Here is a 15,255-nt window from a genome sequence, read left to right as displayed (position 1 = left end):
CCAACAGGTACACCACCGCAGTATAGAAGTTCATATGATGAAATATTGATGAATAGAAATGTTTAAAATTATAAATTTATTTTGATTAAATGGATTTTAAATTCATCCACCCCTTATGAAGAATTAGCAGGAGTATATATACATACGTAGATGATATGATTAATGAAGCATTGAGTGATAATAGAAATGCTCTATCTAAGGAAAAATTAATGAAAATTCCATATTCTGAATGTTACTTAAATTCAATCACTGCAGCAATTGGTAAACAAAATAAAGGTAAAACATTAACGATATTAAAATAAATTATCATTATTGCTAACACTTCCCCTATTCACATGTGTTAATTTATATCAACCGTTCAGGTTCACCTTCAGATGATACATTTGAATCTTTAAAGCATTTAATCAAAATTCCAATTATTTATTTATCACAAGAAGAAGCAGAAGATTATTTAAAAAACTTTTTAATGTATAAAGAATTATATAATACAATCAAGAAGCAAGGATTAGAGGATAAAATTATTGATAAACAACGGGATGAATTATTTGAAACACTTTCTATTTCAAATTTTGATAAAGAATTTTTGCATTCACTCATTTTTCTAGATGATGCAGTGAAATCAAACTAATAACAAATGAGAAATCATATTTTAATCAGTTATTAACTCAATGTCGACACATTCAGTGTTCATTCTTTATGGCTGTTCAATATTTCAAAGCATTAAGCACAAACATTAAATCAAATCTATCAACACTTTTCATTTTCAGTGGGTTTAGTCGTCAACAGTTGAACGTTATGCTTTATCAAGTGAATTTACCAATGAGCATTAATGAACTTTACACACAATATCAGCAATTAGGTGAACATGGAAAAATAATAGTTGATTTAAATAAAGGAAGTGTTAAATTTGATTAACTTTTTATGATTAATTTTTATTTTTTATTTATAATTAAACATGACAGAAATGGTAAATCTTCTACAGGTTCCATTAAAACAAGGGACAAACAAAAGGGGTGTATATAATATAGGGTGTCCAAAGGTGTGTTTAGCACAAACCTGAATACTGCGAATAGAAATAAACAAGTTACATATATATAAAGTTTATTTAAATATAATCACCATTGGATTCAATCACGCGTTCGCAGCGATCGATCCAGGCTTGAAAGACACGCTTTAAATCATCATGAGAAAATTGCTCAAATTGCTCTCTTACAAAATTTTCAAGATCATCTGGACTCGCGAATTCGCGTCCTTCAGCTCTCTTTTTTAGCGTGCCGAATAAATAAAAGTCAGAGGGTGCAATATCAGGTGAATAAATCGGGTTTGGAACAACTTTGACATTGTTTTCCACCAAGTAATTCATTATCTTATGACTTTTGTGAACTCTTGAATTATCAAAATGAATTGCAAACTTTTGTTTTTGTTGTTTGGATTTCTCAAACTCATCAGAATTGATAATTTGAGTAAGAACATTGTCAATTAGATACTGAGCATTCATCGTATTAGGTTTTTGAAGAATATCAATTGCGATGATGCCATTCACGCCCAAAAAACCGACAACATCATCATTGGTGTGTCAATTTTTTTCTTCGGGAATGTTTGCGGATCTTCATCCTTCGGGATCCACATGATTTTGGCTTCTGTTGCATATTGAAACCAAGACTCATCCCTGTTACTAAAAAGCGAAACTTCTTGGATTGATACGCACCCAATATAGAGAGGAGCTCTTTCGAAGATTGGACTCTAGATTTTTTTGAACTGAATTAAGGTTGTGCGGAACCCAACGTGTATACGCTAGTTTGTAGTTCAAATAATTGTGCAGATAATAACTGACTGTTGTACGTGGTATCTTTGTCATCTCCTCTATCCTTCTGAGTGATGCTCTTGGGTCTTTATCTAGCGCTTGAAGAATTGCTTTGATTTTTCTTTGATCCGGCGATTTTTTGTCAATTTTTATGATGGGCGCCTTTTTGGTCATGAAGTGATACATCCTAACATGATACGTTACAGTGGAATAGCTAGGAGCATCCATACCGAAGCATTTTACCAATGTCTCGTAGATTTTTTACAGTCTTTGCATTTTTTTGCAAGAGCGAGGATGTTTTCTTTATGATTCATTAAAAAAATGAAAAAAATCCCGCCAAAATTTCCCGCGAAACCGCCTCTTGTCTCAAAATTCATTTTATATCCCGGCATGGCGCCAAAATACAACTTACTCATCATATACATATATTCATATTTTTTATTATATATTTATAATCAGCATATATCTCCTTTAATAGTCTCATATAGAGCGCTGTGCTAAACGCACCTTTGGACACCCTATAGAACTATGAAAGTTCCTGATGGAATGAAAGAATTAGTTCATATTGTTGCTGGTCTTCAAAAAGATGTTAAACAAATGAGAAACGTTTTAACATTACCAGAAGCTCAAGCATATGCCAAACGTCATGGTCCAAATTGGGAAGCACACGAAGCAGACATTACGGGTCCAAATGGAAAACCTGATGGTATAAATGAAGTTTTCGTTACTGATGGTCAAGGTAATATTAAAGTCATAAATGGTTATAAATTAACTATGTCTGATTATCCTAAACGTAAAGCATATAATGAACGTTATCCTATGCAATTTGATGAAAATGGAAAAGCTGTTAAACAATACATTGGAGAAGGTGAAAATGGTCCAATTAATTCATATCGTCATAATCCTTATTCTTATTTCAATGAAGAATTAAATGCTATTCAAGAGGGACCGGATGGATTACCACGATATTCTAACCAGTTTGATGGTCAATATGCAAATATTAGACCTGAAATTTCAGCTAAGAAATTCTTTAAAGTTGCTTTATTCGATCCAGTTTTCGCAAATGTTAAAGATGAACTTAAACAGCAATTCCAACCAATTATAGTAGCAAGAATTGCATCAGGTGCTTTATCTCAAGCATTCAAAGATTTAATTAAGAAACCATTATATCAGCAACGAGGTTTAACTTATGATTTAGTTAAGGAATCAGATAAAAGAAAATTTGAGAAATCAGATGATTATAAGAATGCAATTAATGAATATATTCGGTCTATTAATTTCGATGAAAATGCTAAAAATCAACTTCATGAACAAATACAGGGAATAATAGATTCAAAAGTTCCAGCAAAATAAAAGTTTAAATATATTTTTTTATTCGAATATAAATGAGAAGACGTTTCACTAGTCAAAAGAACACTAACGCAAAAGCAGAGATTACGGTTGGTTATAACGTAAATGATGATAAATCACGAATTATTCAAAATGTTAAAGTTAATGTTAGCCCTGAATTAACAAGGTCAGCAACTCAACCAAATTTATTAACTCGTGACTTACCGAAAAAGGAGGAGAAGCAAAATAAAGAAGATGGAGACCCAATCATTTTATCTGAACCTGGTAAAGAACCTGTTGAGATTCCCACTTATCCAACATACCCCCACCTCTTTCATCAAACATCGAGAACCCATATAAAATAGACATTAATTCTGAATTAATGAAAATTTACCGTGATATAATAATTAATAATTATGATTCAATAATAAATTTAATTGACCAATCCGGTTTAATTATTTTACCTTATGAATCATTAATTCACATTATCGCCATTCTTTGTGATGTTCAAGATTCAGACGTTAAGATTCAATTTTTCATAGATGATGAGGTTTCATGCTGCGGAACAGTTGCAAAAATAAATCCTATAAAGGATATTAGCACAATTAAGATATCAAAGAACGGAACAACAACTGAACTTCATTTAACATATAATGATATTTATAATAAAATAGTTGATGAATATAAAATATCACTTGAAAAATTCTTTGTTAAGGCTATTTAATATTCAAGCATTAACATTATTGAATAATAATCCTTTGAATCATAATCAATAATAATTGACCTTTCACCAGTTTCTATCGTTTGTTTTATTTCTTTTTGTTCCCCACTATCTGGATCGGTCATTGTAATTGTTTTTGTTATAGTATCAGCTTTATCTTTAACTTCAATCTTTTTTCCATCGGGATATTTAAACCAAAATTCCAAAAATTCGATATTGTCAATCTGTTCATATTTTAATCTATCAATTACATTTTTAATACCATCTGAAAATCTTATGAAATGGTCATTATATGGGTTTGATTGAACTAAATTTGAATGAAGTGAAATATAACCTGTTGATGAATATGACATCGACTCATATTTTCTGAAAACACTAAAATTTATAACATGAATGAATTTCTTATTCGTTGAATTTATGAATTCTTGAGGTAATCTTATTCTAGTTTTATTTATCACTGGAAAATAACGCTTTACCATATTTTTAATCGTAATAAAAATGTCAATTATCAATATTATTTCGAATAATAACTGTGAATTAAATTTAACAGTTAGCGGAATTTATAATGTTAGTCTCGTTTCTGTGAGTGGTAAATTTAATCCCATTCTTTTAGACCCTTCAGATTATATATCATTTATTAAAGATGACCATGAAAAAACGTATGATATGTATATAAATAATGTGATAACGAAATGGGATATTAACATGATTTTAAGTTATTTAAATGAATCATTTATCGTATGGTATGAAGAAAATTTTAAATCAAAACCCGATAAACTTTTTGAACTTGATGAAATAAATAACCTTATTAAATTTCCGCTGAAAATTAAATTTTGTACTCCTCATCTTCGTTCATTGTTGGGGATATTAAATTTTGAAAAAGATGTTGGGGGTGTTTTGTATTCTGACACTGGTTCCAATTTCATTTTAATCAAATGTGATAAAGTTAATACCCCAATGAGATTTTCACACCAAACATTAGACCCTAACTCTTACCCATCAATACAAAACATTTTATCCATCAACTTAAACACATTTTCTTTATCATATCCGTTTCAATTATCCGGGAATTCATTTATTCTTCATTCAAAAGATTTATCAAATATTAAATTTAGAATAACTGACCTATTTGATTGTGATTTAGAATTCATGAATGAAATATTATGGCAATTTCAAATAGAGAAAATAGCTGATGAGATAACAGATTAAATATTTATTTTTAAATCATAATAAATGATTAAACCACAACAACTTAAGGCACAAAACACCCAGGTTCTTCAGACCATTACATACGCCATATATGCATATAATTCAAAGACGGCAGAACAAACGCAAAGGTTGAAATATGGAGATTTGGAGATAGTATTGAAAAATGAACATTTCGAATTCGTTTGCAAAGGTGGTGCAGTGATATCAAATATAAAAGAAATTTTATTTATGAATTCTAAAATTAAAGGTATAACGGATGATATAACATCAATTCCACCAGAAGAACAGAGATATTACGCATTAAATGCATTTCCTAAAGTTTTGAAGATTGGAAGATTTAATTTAAATGAGGAATTCATAGAAGGTTTCCTAAATGACATAATGAAGAAGGTAGATAAGGAATATGTGAATAGTGAGTTAAATAAGAAGGCAGATAAGGAATATGTGGATGAAAAAGATAATGAAATTAAAGAAATGGTTGAATGGTATCATGAATGGACATCAAAGATTTTAAAAACTAAAGCTGATACAGGATGGGTTTCAGGATGTTTAGACCTTAAAGCGGATAAAACATATGTTAACGATGAGTTAAATAAGAAGGCAGATAAGGAATATGTGGATAGTGAATTAAATAAGAAGGCAGATAAGAACCATACACATACTTTCTTCTCAACTGTTGCTATAGAAAGTATTGAAGGAACGGTTGAAGGAACTGATGGGGATGCATTATATTGTAAACCTCCTAACTTTCCACAAGGTTTAACATCGGATGAAAACATAACAACGATGAAATACATTAGATGTAGAAATGTTTATGTCATGGATGATGAAAATAACGTTAAATTCACTGCTCAAGATTTATATGATAAGAAAGCTGACAAAACAGAGCTTCAAACATTAAAGACGGAAATACTTCAAACATTATACCCTGTTGGTTCTATTTATACATCAATGAACTCAACAAATCCATCAGAAGTTTTAGGTTTTGGTACGTGGAAGCAGATTGTAGATAAATTCTTATACTGTGCTAGATATTCAAAGCAAACAGGAGGTTCGAAGAAAATTAAAGAAGCAAACCTTCCACCGCACACTCATACAGGAACTACAAACACAACAGGTAATCATTCACATTCAATAACAAAAAGAGGTTATATAAATCTTGCAGCGGGTTCGGATAGATGGGGAATGAATAGATATGATATCACAACTGACCCAGTAGATTCAAGCACAGGTATTTTCTGTGGAACCGCAGGTAATCATTCACACACTTTCACAACAAATCCAACAGGCTCGGGTAAAGATTACATGCCACCATTTGTGACTGTATTCGCATGGTACCGCATTCATTGAATGTGCTTGAGACTTGACCCAAAGGGTTTAGGCTTACCGAATGAACTAAATATATTTTATGTCTGTAATTAATTAGGTCATTCAATAATTAATTATTTTTGAAGAACTGATGAGGTCACCAGGTCACCAGGTCACCAGGTTATTTAACTTCTCTGAAAAAATGAGACAACATGACATTTAGACAACAACACAGGAAATTTGATGCAGTCCAAAAATAAAGTTAGTTTTAAAATTATTTTTATTTTTTTATTTTGTATGTAAGAACAGAAATGTCAGTCGAAGCAAAATCATTTACGAACAAATCTAATGGCGAAACATTCACAAAAGGCACTTATAACGGTATTGAAGTCTTACGTAGAGACAAGGATGGTTACATTAATGCAACAAATATGTGTCAGCAGTTTAGGAAAGACTTTAGAAAGTTGTTGGAAAATAAGTCCTGGGAAGAGTATTATAAGGCATTTTGTGAAGAATATAGCAACCGCCGGAATTCAGACTGTTGCTTTTTATACAAAATTCATGCAGGAATTCCTGATGAAATCAAACAAGTTAGAGGAACGTATGTAGACCCAAGACTTATAAACTATATAGCAATGTGGGCTTCTCCAAAATATTGCATAGCAGTTGGAAAAATTATGGACTCCATAGACAAGAAAGTTCATGAGAAATTAGATGAAGAAGAACTTGAAGATACAGTAGAGAATGCTAAACCTTTGTTCGAACAAGAAGTTAGAAAAATGCGCGAAAAACAATTAGAACATGAACGTGAGTTATGTTATGGTTATAGAGATTCTCCATTCGAACTAGACCAATGGGAACAAGAAAATTTAAAGAGAGAATTTAGAGAATATGAACTCGCTAAGATAGCATTAGAAGCTGCAGAAAAGAAGTTAAAAGCTTGGGGTTGTTTTGTACAAAAATATTGTGAGTAAATGAACCATTTATTTTTGTCATAAAGACGCAACGTGGCGGGGCATAGCCCATGACCAAAAATATATTTTATCGTTAAGTAACTCAAAGAGTCCGGAGACAAAGTCTCATGTTTTCAGGTTATTCAATGATTAATTATTTTTGAAGAACTGAAGGTGCTACCATGTTACCATGTGCTACCAGGTTAATTAACTTCTCTGAAAAAATGAGACAACATGACATTTAGACAACACAGCAGGAGGAAGGCATTTATGAATTATTTTTGAAGAACTGAAGGTGCTACCATGTTACCATGTGCTACCAGGTTAATTAACTTCTCTGAAAAAATGAGACAACATGACATTTAGACAACACAGCAGGAGGAAGGCATTTATGAATTATTTTTGAAGAACTGAAGGTGCTACCATGTTACCATGTGCTACCAGGTTAATTAACTTCTCTGAAAAAATGAGACAACATGACATTTAGACAACACAGCAGGATTAATGCAAAAATAAATTCAAATCATACTTTATAAAGCTTCATTTACAGGTATTTCATCGTCAGTAAATGAATCCTCATTATCGTTTGGTTCAACCTGTTTATATAATCCTTTCATTTCTTCTTTCAAAACATAACACCATGTTTGTTTACCGTCTATTCTTCTATGTTTCCTATCACATTTATCCTTAATACTCATTTGGAAATTCTTGTCTTTCATGTCTGATGGTTTGCAGAATAGAGCATTTTCACACGTCATACCTGCACACAATTCATCATAATGTGTATTTATCCATACATCTAAAGGATTTGTTGATAACTCGATTAAATCTTGTTTGGCTTCAGTCATCGGAATGATTCGTACATTAAATGATGAAAGGTCATATTGCATAAAATACGTCAGTAAATTATCATAAAATTCCTTAGTGCATGAATTCATCAAATTCTTGAAGTAATCAAATTGACCCTTGAATTTACCATTAACTCTTAAAACTACGTATCTTCTGTCTCCAACTTCAATTTTGACAGGGTAGACGTTGTTAGTTACGAAAATGAAATTGGCAACATTCTGAGCAGTTCTTCTGGGTTGATTCTTTTCATTAATTCTAATCTCATTATCCGTTATAATTGATTTCAAAGCGTTGAAGTTTGAGTCTGTCTTCACCTACATTCTTGAGTTCATTAAGTACAAGAAACATTTTATTCTCAACTACTGAGTTGAAATTACCCGTTAGCTCACCTATTTCGGTAATGTTTTTACATGAATAACCAGCGAGAAGTTCAGAAATAATGTCTGTAAATCTGTTTTTACCTGTTCCCTGAAGTCCTTTCAAAATAATTGCTGTTTCATTCTTGATTCCTGGATGTTGAATCATTGATGCAATCCAGCCGAGAAGGTATTTATACACTTCATCGTTATTATCACAAATGGCTTCTTTAATGAAATCTATAAACATCTCAATTTTTGAGTAATCTACTTTTTCGAGAACGTTGTATTTATAACCCTGAAACGTTGAGAAAACATCTGGGGAATCAGATTTAAAGCAAACACCCTTAACGGTTAATGAGGATAATTGATTTAGTAGTACGTCCCATGCTGTTATTGTTTTACCTTCTTCTTTAAATAATTTAATCATTTTGAGTGACTCTTTCATGTTTGATTGAAGAACGAATGATATTTGATTCATTTTGTCGTGTATGTTGTAATCTTTCTGAATGAAGTATTTGTTTCCATAATCTACAAAACGGATTACACGTGATAAATCCTCAATTACTTCAGAACTGTTTTTATACTGATGATTTTCAGCCTTGCGTCTAATATCTGTTATCAAAAACGAGTCATCAAGTTTTATATCAAATGTTATTTTTGGCTTACGTAATAAAGGTAAAACATATTCATCATAATATTCCTTTTGATATAGTTTTAGAATCTTCACTAAAACAAATGGAGAAGTCATTAAATGTGCATATCTACTACGTGCTTTTTCAAAATTACTTTTTGCATTTTCAGTTAAATTGCAGAAGTTATAAACGTTATCGTATGCTTCATTAATCAAATGATTAGGTAACGAATTAATAGCTTGAAACAGTGTGAATAATGTAACTTCTTTTTCTAAATTCATGTTTCCACCGTCATTATGTACTTCAAAATCACAGATACCATCAACTATGCTCTGGGCAAGTTTATCGTCAATGTTTACATCTTTGTTTTCATTCATTATACTCTTTATTTCTTCGTTCTTTTGTTCAACTCTTACCTTAATATTCAAATCATTTAATATATCATTTACTGTTCTAGTTAATGTTGAATCATAACTTCCACGAATGAATGAGTATGTATTGATTGGTTCTGATGCATTCTTGCGAACTCTTGAATCAGCCATAACTACTAAAGAACGCTTTGAATCATCCATAGAAGTCATGATATCAATATCATAATCATTGCAGGAATAACATTTAATCATTCTGTTCGAAACTGCATAGAAGAAATTAGTGTTGCAATAAATGTGAAGACCTCCTGAAGCGGTTTTTAACGATAACATCTTTATCCGAAAGTTTTGATAAAATATCTTTTCTAACTGTTTCTTTAAGTTCATCATTGTACGATTTATTGATATCAATACTATAATCGTTAAATTTGATATTTATTTACTAATAAAGCCATACCAGTTTTCTTCCTCTTCCTCCATCATGTTTGAGGTAGTTATGTAAATCAATCTTGTTTTCACAATTCTTTCGTTGAGGGTTTTAGTTTCTGCCACAACTAATTCCTCAGCTAATGAATCAATAACTTTTTCATCAGAAATGATAAAGTTGCTGTTGTTGTTGTTTGTTGCTGTCATTTATATAGGATAAAAAAATAAAAATAATTTTAAAACTAACTTTATTTTTGGACTGCATCATATTTCCTATGTTGTCTAAATGTCATGTTGTCTCATTTTTTCAGAGAAGTTAATTAACCTGGTAGCACATGGTAACATGGTAGCACCTTCAGTTCTTCAAAAATAATTCATAAATGCCTTCCTCCTGCTGTGTTGTCTAAATGTCATGTTGTCTCATTTTTTCAGAGAAGTTAAATAACCTGGTGACCTGGTGACACCTTCAGTTCTTCAAAAATAATTAATTAATGAATAACCCGAAAACATTAACGTAAACATTATTTTTGGTGAATTTTCATGAGGGTAGAAATGAGGTGAGAAAACAGGTTAGATCTACCCTTCTACCCTAAAATATATTTTGAGTCACTTAACGATAAAATAACTGATAACAAATTTTTATTTTTATCATAAATGAATACCCCACAAGCTCAAAATTTACCACGAATCATAACAAGGGAGGAAATGATAAAAATGATGCGAGAACTTGCTAAAAATAACAAACCACTAAAACTGAGAAAATGTGGTTATGCAGTAATGATGGAAAGAGAGATGTTGTCAAAGAGGAATAAAAATTAAATTTGGATTGAGTTTAAAAATTCATCTTTATTAAATTCATCTCTTCCAACCAATTTATTTATTCTATTAAATTCTTTTATTTTTGCTTCACTCAGTTTAATGATTGAACGATAAGTTTCTAATTTTTCGATTATTTCTTTCCTCTCTTTATCGTTTTCAGTTCCATTAGTTTTATGGGCATCAACCCCATCACATTGCGGCTTCTTTTTGTAATAGCATATTTTTGATTTAATTCTGTTTAGTTTCTTTTTATATTCATCGTCTGGACTCTTGACTGCTTTGTTGTCACCCATTTCTTACGAAATAAAAAAAATTAAATATTATTTAAATATAATGGAGTAATAAAATAAATCGGAATTTCTATTAATTTATTGTCAACTTCAACTAATGCATTGCCGTTAATATATCTAACAAATTCAGCTATTGTGTCAAATCTTCGTCTTCTTTTTGTCATTGATTTATCAGTTTTTCCATAATCGAGATGAATCAAAACTTTATTTCCTTGTTTAAAATTCATGAGCCCCGAATTAATTTGTTCACGTTTAACATCATTCAACCTTTCCATTTGCTTTCTAATATATTCCCATTCTTTTGAAATATCATTTTTCATTTCCACTGGTTTCATGTTTATAGTTCTATGCCATGTATTATTGTAATAATATACTAACTGTTGTATGATGGAGTCATGATTTCCATCCCAGTATATCTGACCGTTAACCCCTAACGCATCTCTAAGAGTTCTCATTACCGCATCAACTATTTTATTATGAAACGTATATGGAGAGGATGAAAAGAAAAAATTAATTTGTGGGAAATAATGAGTCATAGTTGCCTGAAATCCTTTATCGCCATCACCCCTGATATTATCTACTCTTTCATGATCTAGTAAGTATTGAATAGCTCTTCTTGTTTCCTGTTCTGTTTTCCCTTTCACCGGAATGCAATATAAATATCTAGTGTTAATGTTAATGGCAAATAAATAAGTAACGTTTCCTTTTGAATATTCCAGATGATCGATTTCGTATGAATATGGATATGGTGCAAATGAAGGGCGACTAAATTTTTCCTTTAACGGTTGAATTTTCGGGTCAATTGGTTTATTTAATATCTTGAAATCCTTTTTAAAATCTTTTTGCTTCTTTAATGTTTGAAATGGATATAATAAAGTGAATGATGAAGGATTAACTGAAGGAGGAGGCGGTACTGTCGTTGGAGGTTTTGGTGTTGCAAGTGGTTTAATTTTATCCGCTTTGATTTTGGATTTCATTCCCCCCTTCATTAATTCTGGATGTATTCTATTCATTTGTTTTAAATATGCTGTATATAAAGGTTTGATATACTTTCCCGCTTCGAGTTTATGTTGAAGGATGAATTCCAAAAGTTGATCTTCATTTAAAAGTCGGGCTGAATATGGTTTAACTAATGAATCATAAATTAAAGCTTGTGCTTCATTTATGGTCTGAAGGACCTGGGTGTTTTGCATCTTTTGTTTTTGTTCCTTTGGCTTTTGCGGCTCAGGATTATATAATTTATATAATTCATCAATATCTTCTTCTGTTAATACTTTATTTTTGAAATCTTTCAACTGTTTAAGTTGTGATTTAGTTTTTCCCTTTGTATATTCATTATTTTTAATTTTGTCTTTAATTTCAGAAATTATTTTATTATGATATTTCAAAATTTCATTTTTATAATATGGATAATAATATTCCATATCATCACCCGTTATATTTTCATTATATTTTTGGAGATATGCTTTTAAATCATAATAACTAAGAAAATTTTGATTAAATACTAAATCAGCAATTAAAATTTTTAAATCTACGTTATCCATTTATATAAAAATAAAATCAATGTTTTAAGGGTGCCCACCTCTTTGAATCATAGTATCAAAACCATTATTTACATATTGAATCACATCATTAACGGTTCCTTTTGTCTCTTCTGTGGCATTTTAAATTCATGACTCAACCCCTACGTTTTTAAATTGTATTAAATAAATGGCATACAGCATCCATTTTCACAACATACAGCCTTAGTGTGTGCTCCTGTTAATGCAGTCTTACCGATTGTTAAGCGAGTCATTGACCCATTTTTAAGTTGTAAATTAATATTTTGACCATCAAATATCACTTTATCATTTATTATATCCAAATATTTTTTAGGTGTTAATTGCTTATTTTGGCTTAAACTAACACCCTTCATTTTTTGTGCAATCTTTTTAAAATCACTCCCATCAATTGAACCGTTGAATGATGTATAACATTTAGGACATAAAGCAACCATGTTATCACCTTGTTTCTCAATTGCTAAACCCAATAACTTCTTCTCATGTGCTTTTTCTTCAGCTTTATTCTTTAATTTAGGTTTAAATTTCTCATCAAAACAGAAGAAATCAAATGGTGCGAATTTGAAAATGTTTTTATCATAAAATTTTTATCGGTAACAATCGCCTGAAATGCTTGAGTGTTAGGAAGATTTGGGTCGCCAGCGATTGCCCAATAAGATGAATCAGTATCACCTTCAATGAAATGAAAACGATTAACATTCATGCATTTATACATAAAATCATAAATGAAAACCAAATACCAGTATTTAGCATTATCTAAAGTGAAGAATGCCTCTTGTAAACATGTATCACATCTATAAAATCTATCTTTAAGCATCACTTGATATGTATCCTCTCCTATTTCTCTTATGTTTTTAAACTTATTTGACATACATGCAACGCGTGCCTTCTGTGCATTCATTATTTTAGTCTTTGCGTAATTTTGTGTATTCATTGCATCGTAACCATATGATCCATTAAGTGAAATCTTGCAAAATAAACTTTTTCCTTTATTTCCTTCTAATTCAGCCTTTTGTCTTTCGTTCATAAATTTGTTCGCAAATTCATTAAAACAAGTGTTTTTCGTAAATGTTAAAATTGATTGAATGTCATCGATGATAAAATGAAATCTGTCGATTAGATACCAAAGATAATAAGAAGAAAATGGTTGATATTGGTTGTGTGTTGATGCTAACTGAGTTAATTTCCTCTGTTTCTGGTCAACGGTAGATTGTTTGATTTCATGTAATTATACATAAAACTGCCAATTGTTTTTTCATCTGTGATAATATCTAAGTTTCTTATTATCGGTAAAAAGTTTTATGTAATCATTAATGTATTTTTCATCAATGTGACCCTTTACTTCAGCCACGAATAAAGTATTTTTCTTCTTAATTATTCCCAGTGCTTTTGCTTTCTTTGTTGCTGTATCACAAATGATAACACCATTCAATCTTCCCGGCATATACATTTTATGGTCAGTATATTGAATGAAATCATATGAGGATTAGATGAAAATGATGAAGGATATAATGAATTAAAATCAACACCAACGAAATGAGTCATAATGTTGGTGGTGTCCTCATTTGATACAGTTTTAGTTTCTGGACTATATGAAAGTTTATTAATGTGCGTGATTCCTTTAAGATTTACTCTATGTTGAACATTTGATAAACCACCAGTAATTCCATTACGGAGAATGTGATAAGCTTCAACTGAATCTAAAGTCATTGGTAAATTATTTTTTAATGCATAATTTCTTAAATTGATTCTTAAACGTTGAACATCTTCATCTTTATTTGATTTTACGACATTGCAATAACAACACATTAACTGACAATTTTCTTTGGTATGTGGTTTTTCATTATCGATTCTATCCAATGTTGGTTTATTTGCATATGTAAACGCTTTACCACACATTTTACATTTAGATGAAAGGATTAAATCGTGATAGTATTGAAAATCATCCATTGAAACATTATTTTAGTATCCCTTTCTGCTTTTTCATCTTGTTTCTTATATGAATCAATTTTATATTTCCAATACTTTTTCGTTAATTCAAAACTTGATTCTATCTCTTCTTCAGGATATTTTTCATTAGGATTAAAGTCTTTATATGCTAAAGCGTAACGAATCATTGAAGCATTCGATGATAAAGAAAGATTATGAAGCATATCAATTTTATAAACAAATGTTTCTTCAATAATTTTATCAATTGGGTCAATCATAATTTCAACATCTTTATTGCAATAATGAATAAAATATTCTAATCTATTCTTAAAATTTTTAGCATCATTGAGATATATTTGATAATCACTATCTGATATAGTTTCTTGAGTTAATGCTGAATAAAATGAATCTTTCGTGAATGGTTCCACTTTATATAATTCTTCTTCGTAATTTTCCCACGTGATGAATTGATAAGGGAAAAAGGATTTAACACGTGATTTATTGTTTCCGAAATCTTGAGTGAATTGGTCTAATGTCCCACCCGCTATATAATTTCTGATGTCAATAAATCTCAATTCATATGGAACGTTTGTTTTCTTTACAATGATTTGCTTAAATTGTGAAGATGAACCCAGCATTAATTTTATTTTCCATTTTGCAGTGTTTAAATCACGAAGAATTAAATTTAAATCAAACTTTC

At 30.4% G+C, this 15,255-nt stretch overlaps 6 protein-coding genes and 4 pseudogenes across 10 annotated transcripts, besides 4 other annotated features; 4 read left to right on the top strand and 6 right to left on the bottom strand.

The window, feature by feature from the left end:
• Positions 1 to 215: 215 nt before the first annotated feature.
• Positions 216 to 15,255: part of a mobile genetic element that runs on past the window's edge.
• Positions 1,026 to 1,053: a terminal%2Cinverted (terminal inverted repeat of Mariner transposon ID:TVAGG3_0348240).
• Positions 1,026 to 2,325: a mobile genetic element.
• TVAGG3_0348250 lies at positions 1,106 to 2,229 on the bottom strand (annotated as a pseudogene). The gene has a single exon. A coding segment is annotated over exon 1 (1,124 nt).
• Positions 2,298 to 2,325: a terminal%2Cinverted (terminal inverted repeat of Mariner transposon ID:TVAGG3_0348240).
• On the top strand, positions 2,708 to 3,157 carry TVAGG3_0348230 (uncharacterized protein; the record flags this gene model as incomplete). Its single annotated transcript, XM_051230995.1, has 1 exon — positions 2,708 to 3,157. A coding segment is annotated over one exon (450 nt), but the record flags the coding sequence as incomplete, so codon positions are not given.
• TVAGG3_0348220 (uncharacterized protein) lies at positions 3,190 to 3,498 on the top strand (the record flags this gene model as incomplete). Its single annotated transcript, XM_051230994.1, has 1 exon — positions 3,190 to 3,498. One exon carries the CDS (start codon positions 3,190 to 3,192, stop codon positions 3,496 to 3,498), a length of 309 nt encoding a protein of 102 aa, XP_051100724.1.
• On the top strand, positions 5,088 to 6,413 carry TVAGG3_0348210 (phage tail repeat-like family; the record flags this gene model as incomplete). The annotated part of the gene is made up of 1 exon (XM_051230993.1): positions 5,088 to 6,413. The coding sequence occupies one exon, from the start codon at positions 5,088 to 5,090 to the stop codon at positions 6,411 to 6,413; it is 1,326 nt and encodes a 441-aa protein (XP_051100723.1).
• On the top strand, positions 6,683 to 7,345 carry TVAGG3_0348200 (uncharacterized protein; the record flags this gene model as incomplete). The annotated part of the gene is made up of 1 exon (XM_051230992.1): positions 6,683 to 7,345. One exon carries the CDS (start codon positions 6,683 to 6,685, stop codon positions 7,343 to 7,345), a length of 663 nt encoding a protein of 220 aa, XP_051100722.1.
• Positions 7,855 to 10,165, bottom strand: TVAGG3_0348190 (annotated as a pseudogene). The gene has a single exon. A coding segment is annotated over exon 1 (2,311 nt).
• TVAGG3_0348180 (uncharacterized protein) lies at positions 10,774 to 11,070 on the bottom strand (the record flags this gene model as incomplete). Its single annotated transcript, XM_051230991.1, has 1 exon — positions 10,774 to 11,070. The coding sequence occupies one exon, from the start codon at positions 11,068 to 11,070 to the stop codon at positions 10,774 to 10,776; it is 297 nt and encodes a 98-aa protein (XP_051100721.1).
• TVAGG3_0348170 (integrase core domain containing protein family) lies at positions 11,091 to 12,611 on the bottom strand (the record flags this gene model as incomplete). Its single annotated transcript, XM_051230990.1, has 1 exon — positions 11,091 to 12,611. One exon carries the CDS (start codon positions 12,609 to 12,611, stop codon positions 11,091 to 11,093), a length of 1,521 nt encoding a protein of 506 aa, XP_051100720.1.
• TVAGG3_0348160 lies at positions 12,770 to 13,329 on the bottom strand (annotated as a pseudogene). The gene has a single exon. A coding segment is annotated over exon 1 (560 nt).
• TVAGG3_0348150 lies at positions 13,802 to 14,833 on the bottom strand (annotated as a pseudogene). The gene has a single exon. A coding segment is annotated over exon 1 (1,032 nt).

Source organism: Trichomonas vaginalis, chromosome V (genome assembly GCF_026262505.1).
Source record: "Trichomonas vaginalis G3 chromosome V, whole genome shotgun sequence".
Lineage (NCBI taxonomy): Eukaryota > Parabasalia > Trichomonadida > Trichomonadidae > Trichomonas > Trichomonas vaginalis.
This window is presented reverse-complemented; position numbering and strand designations above follow the sequence as displayed.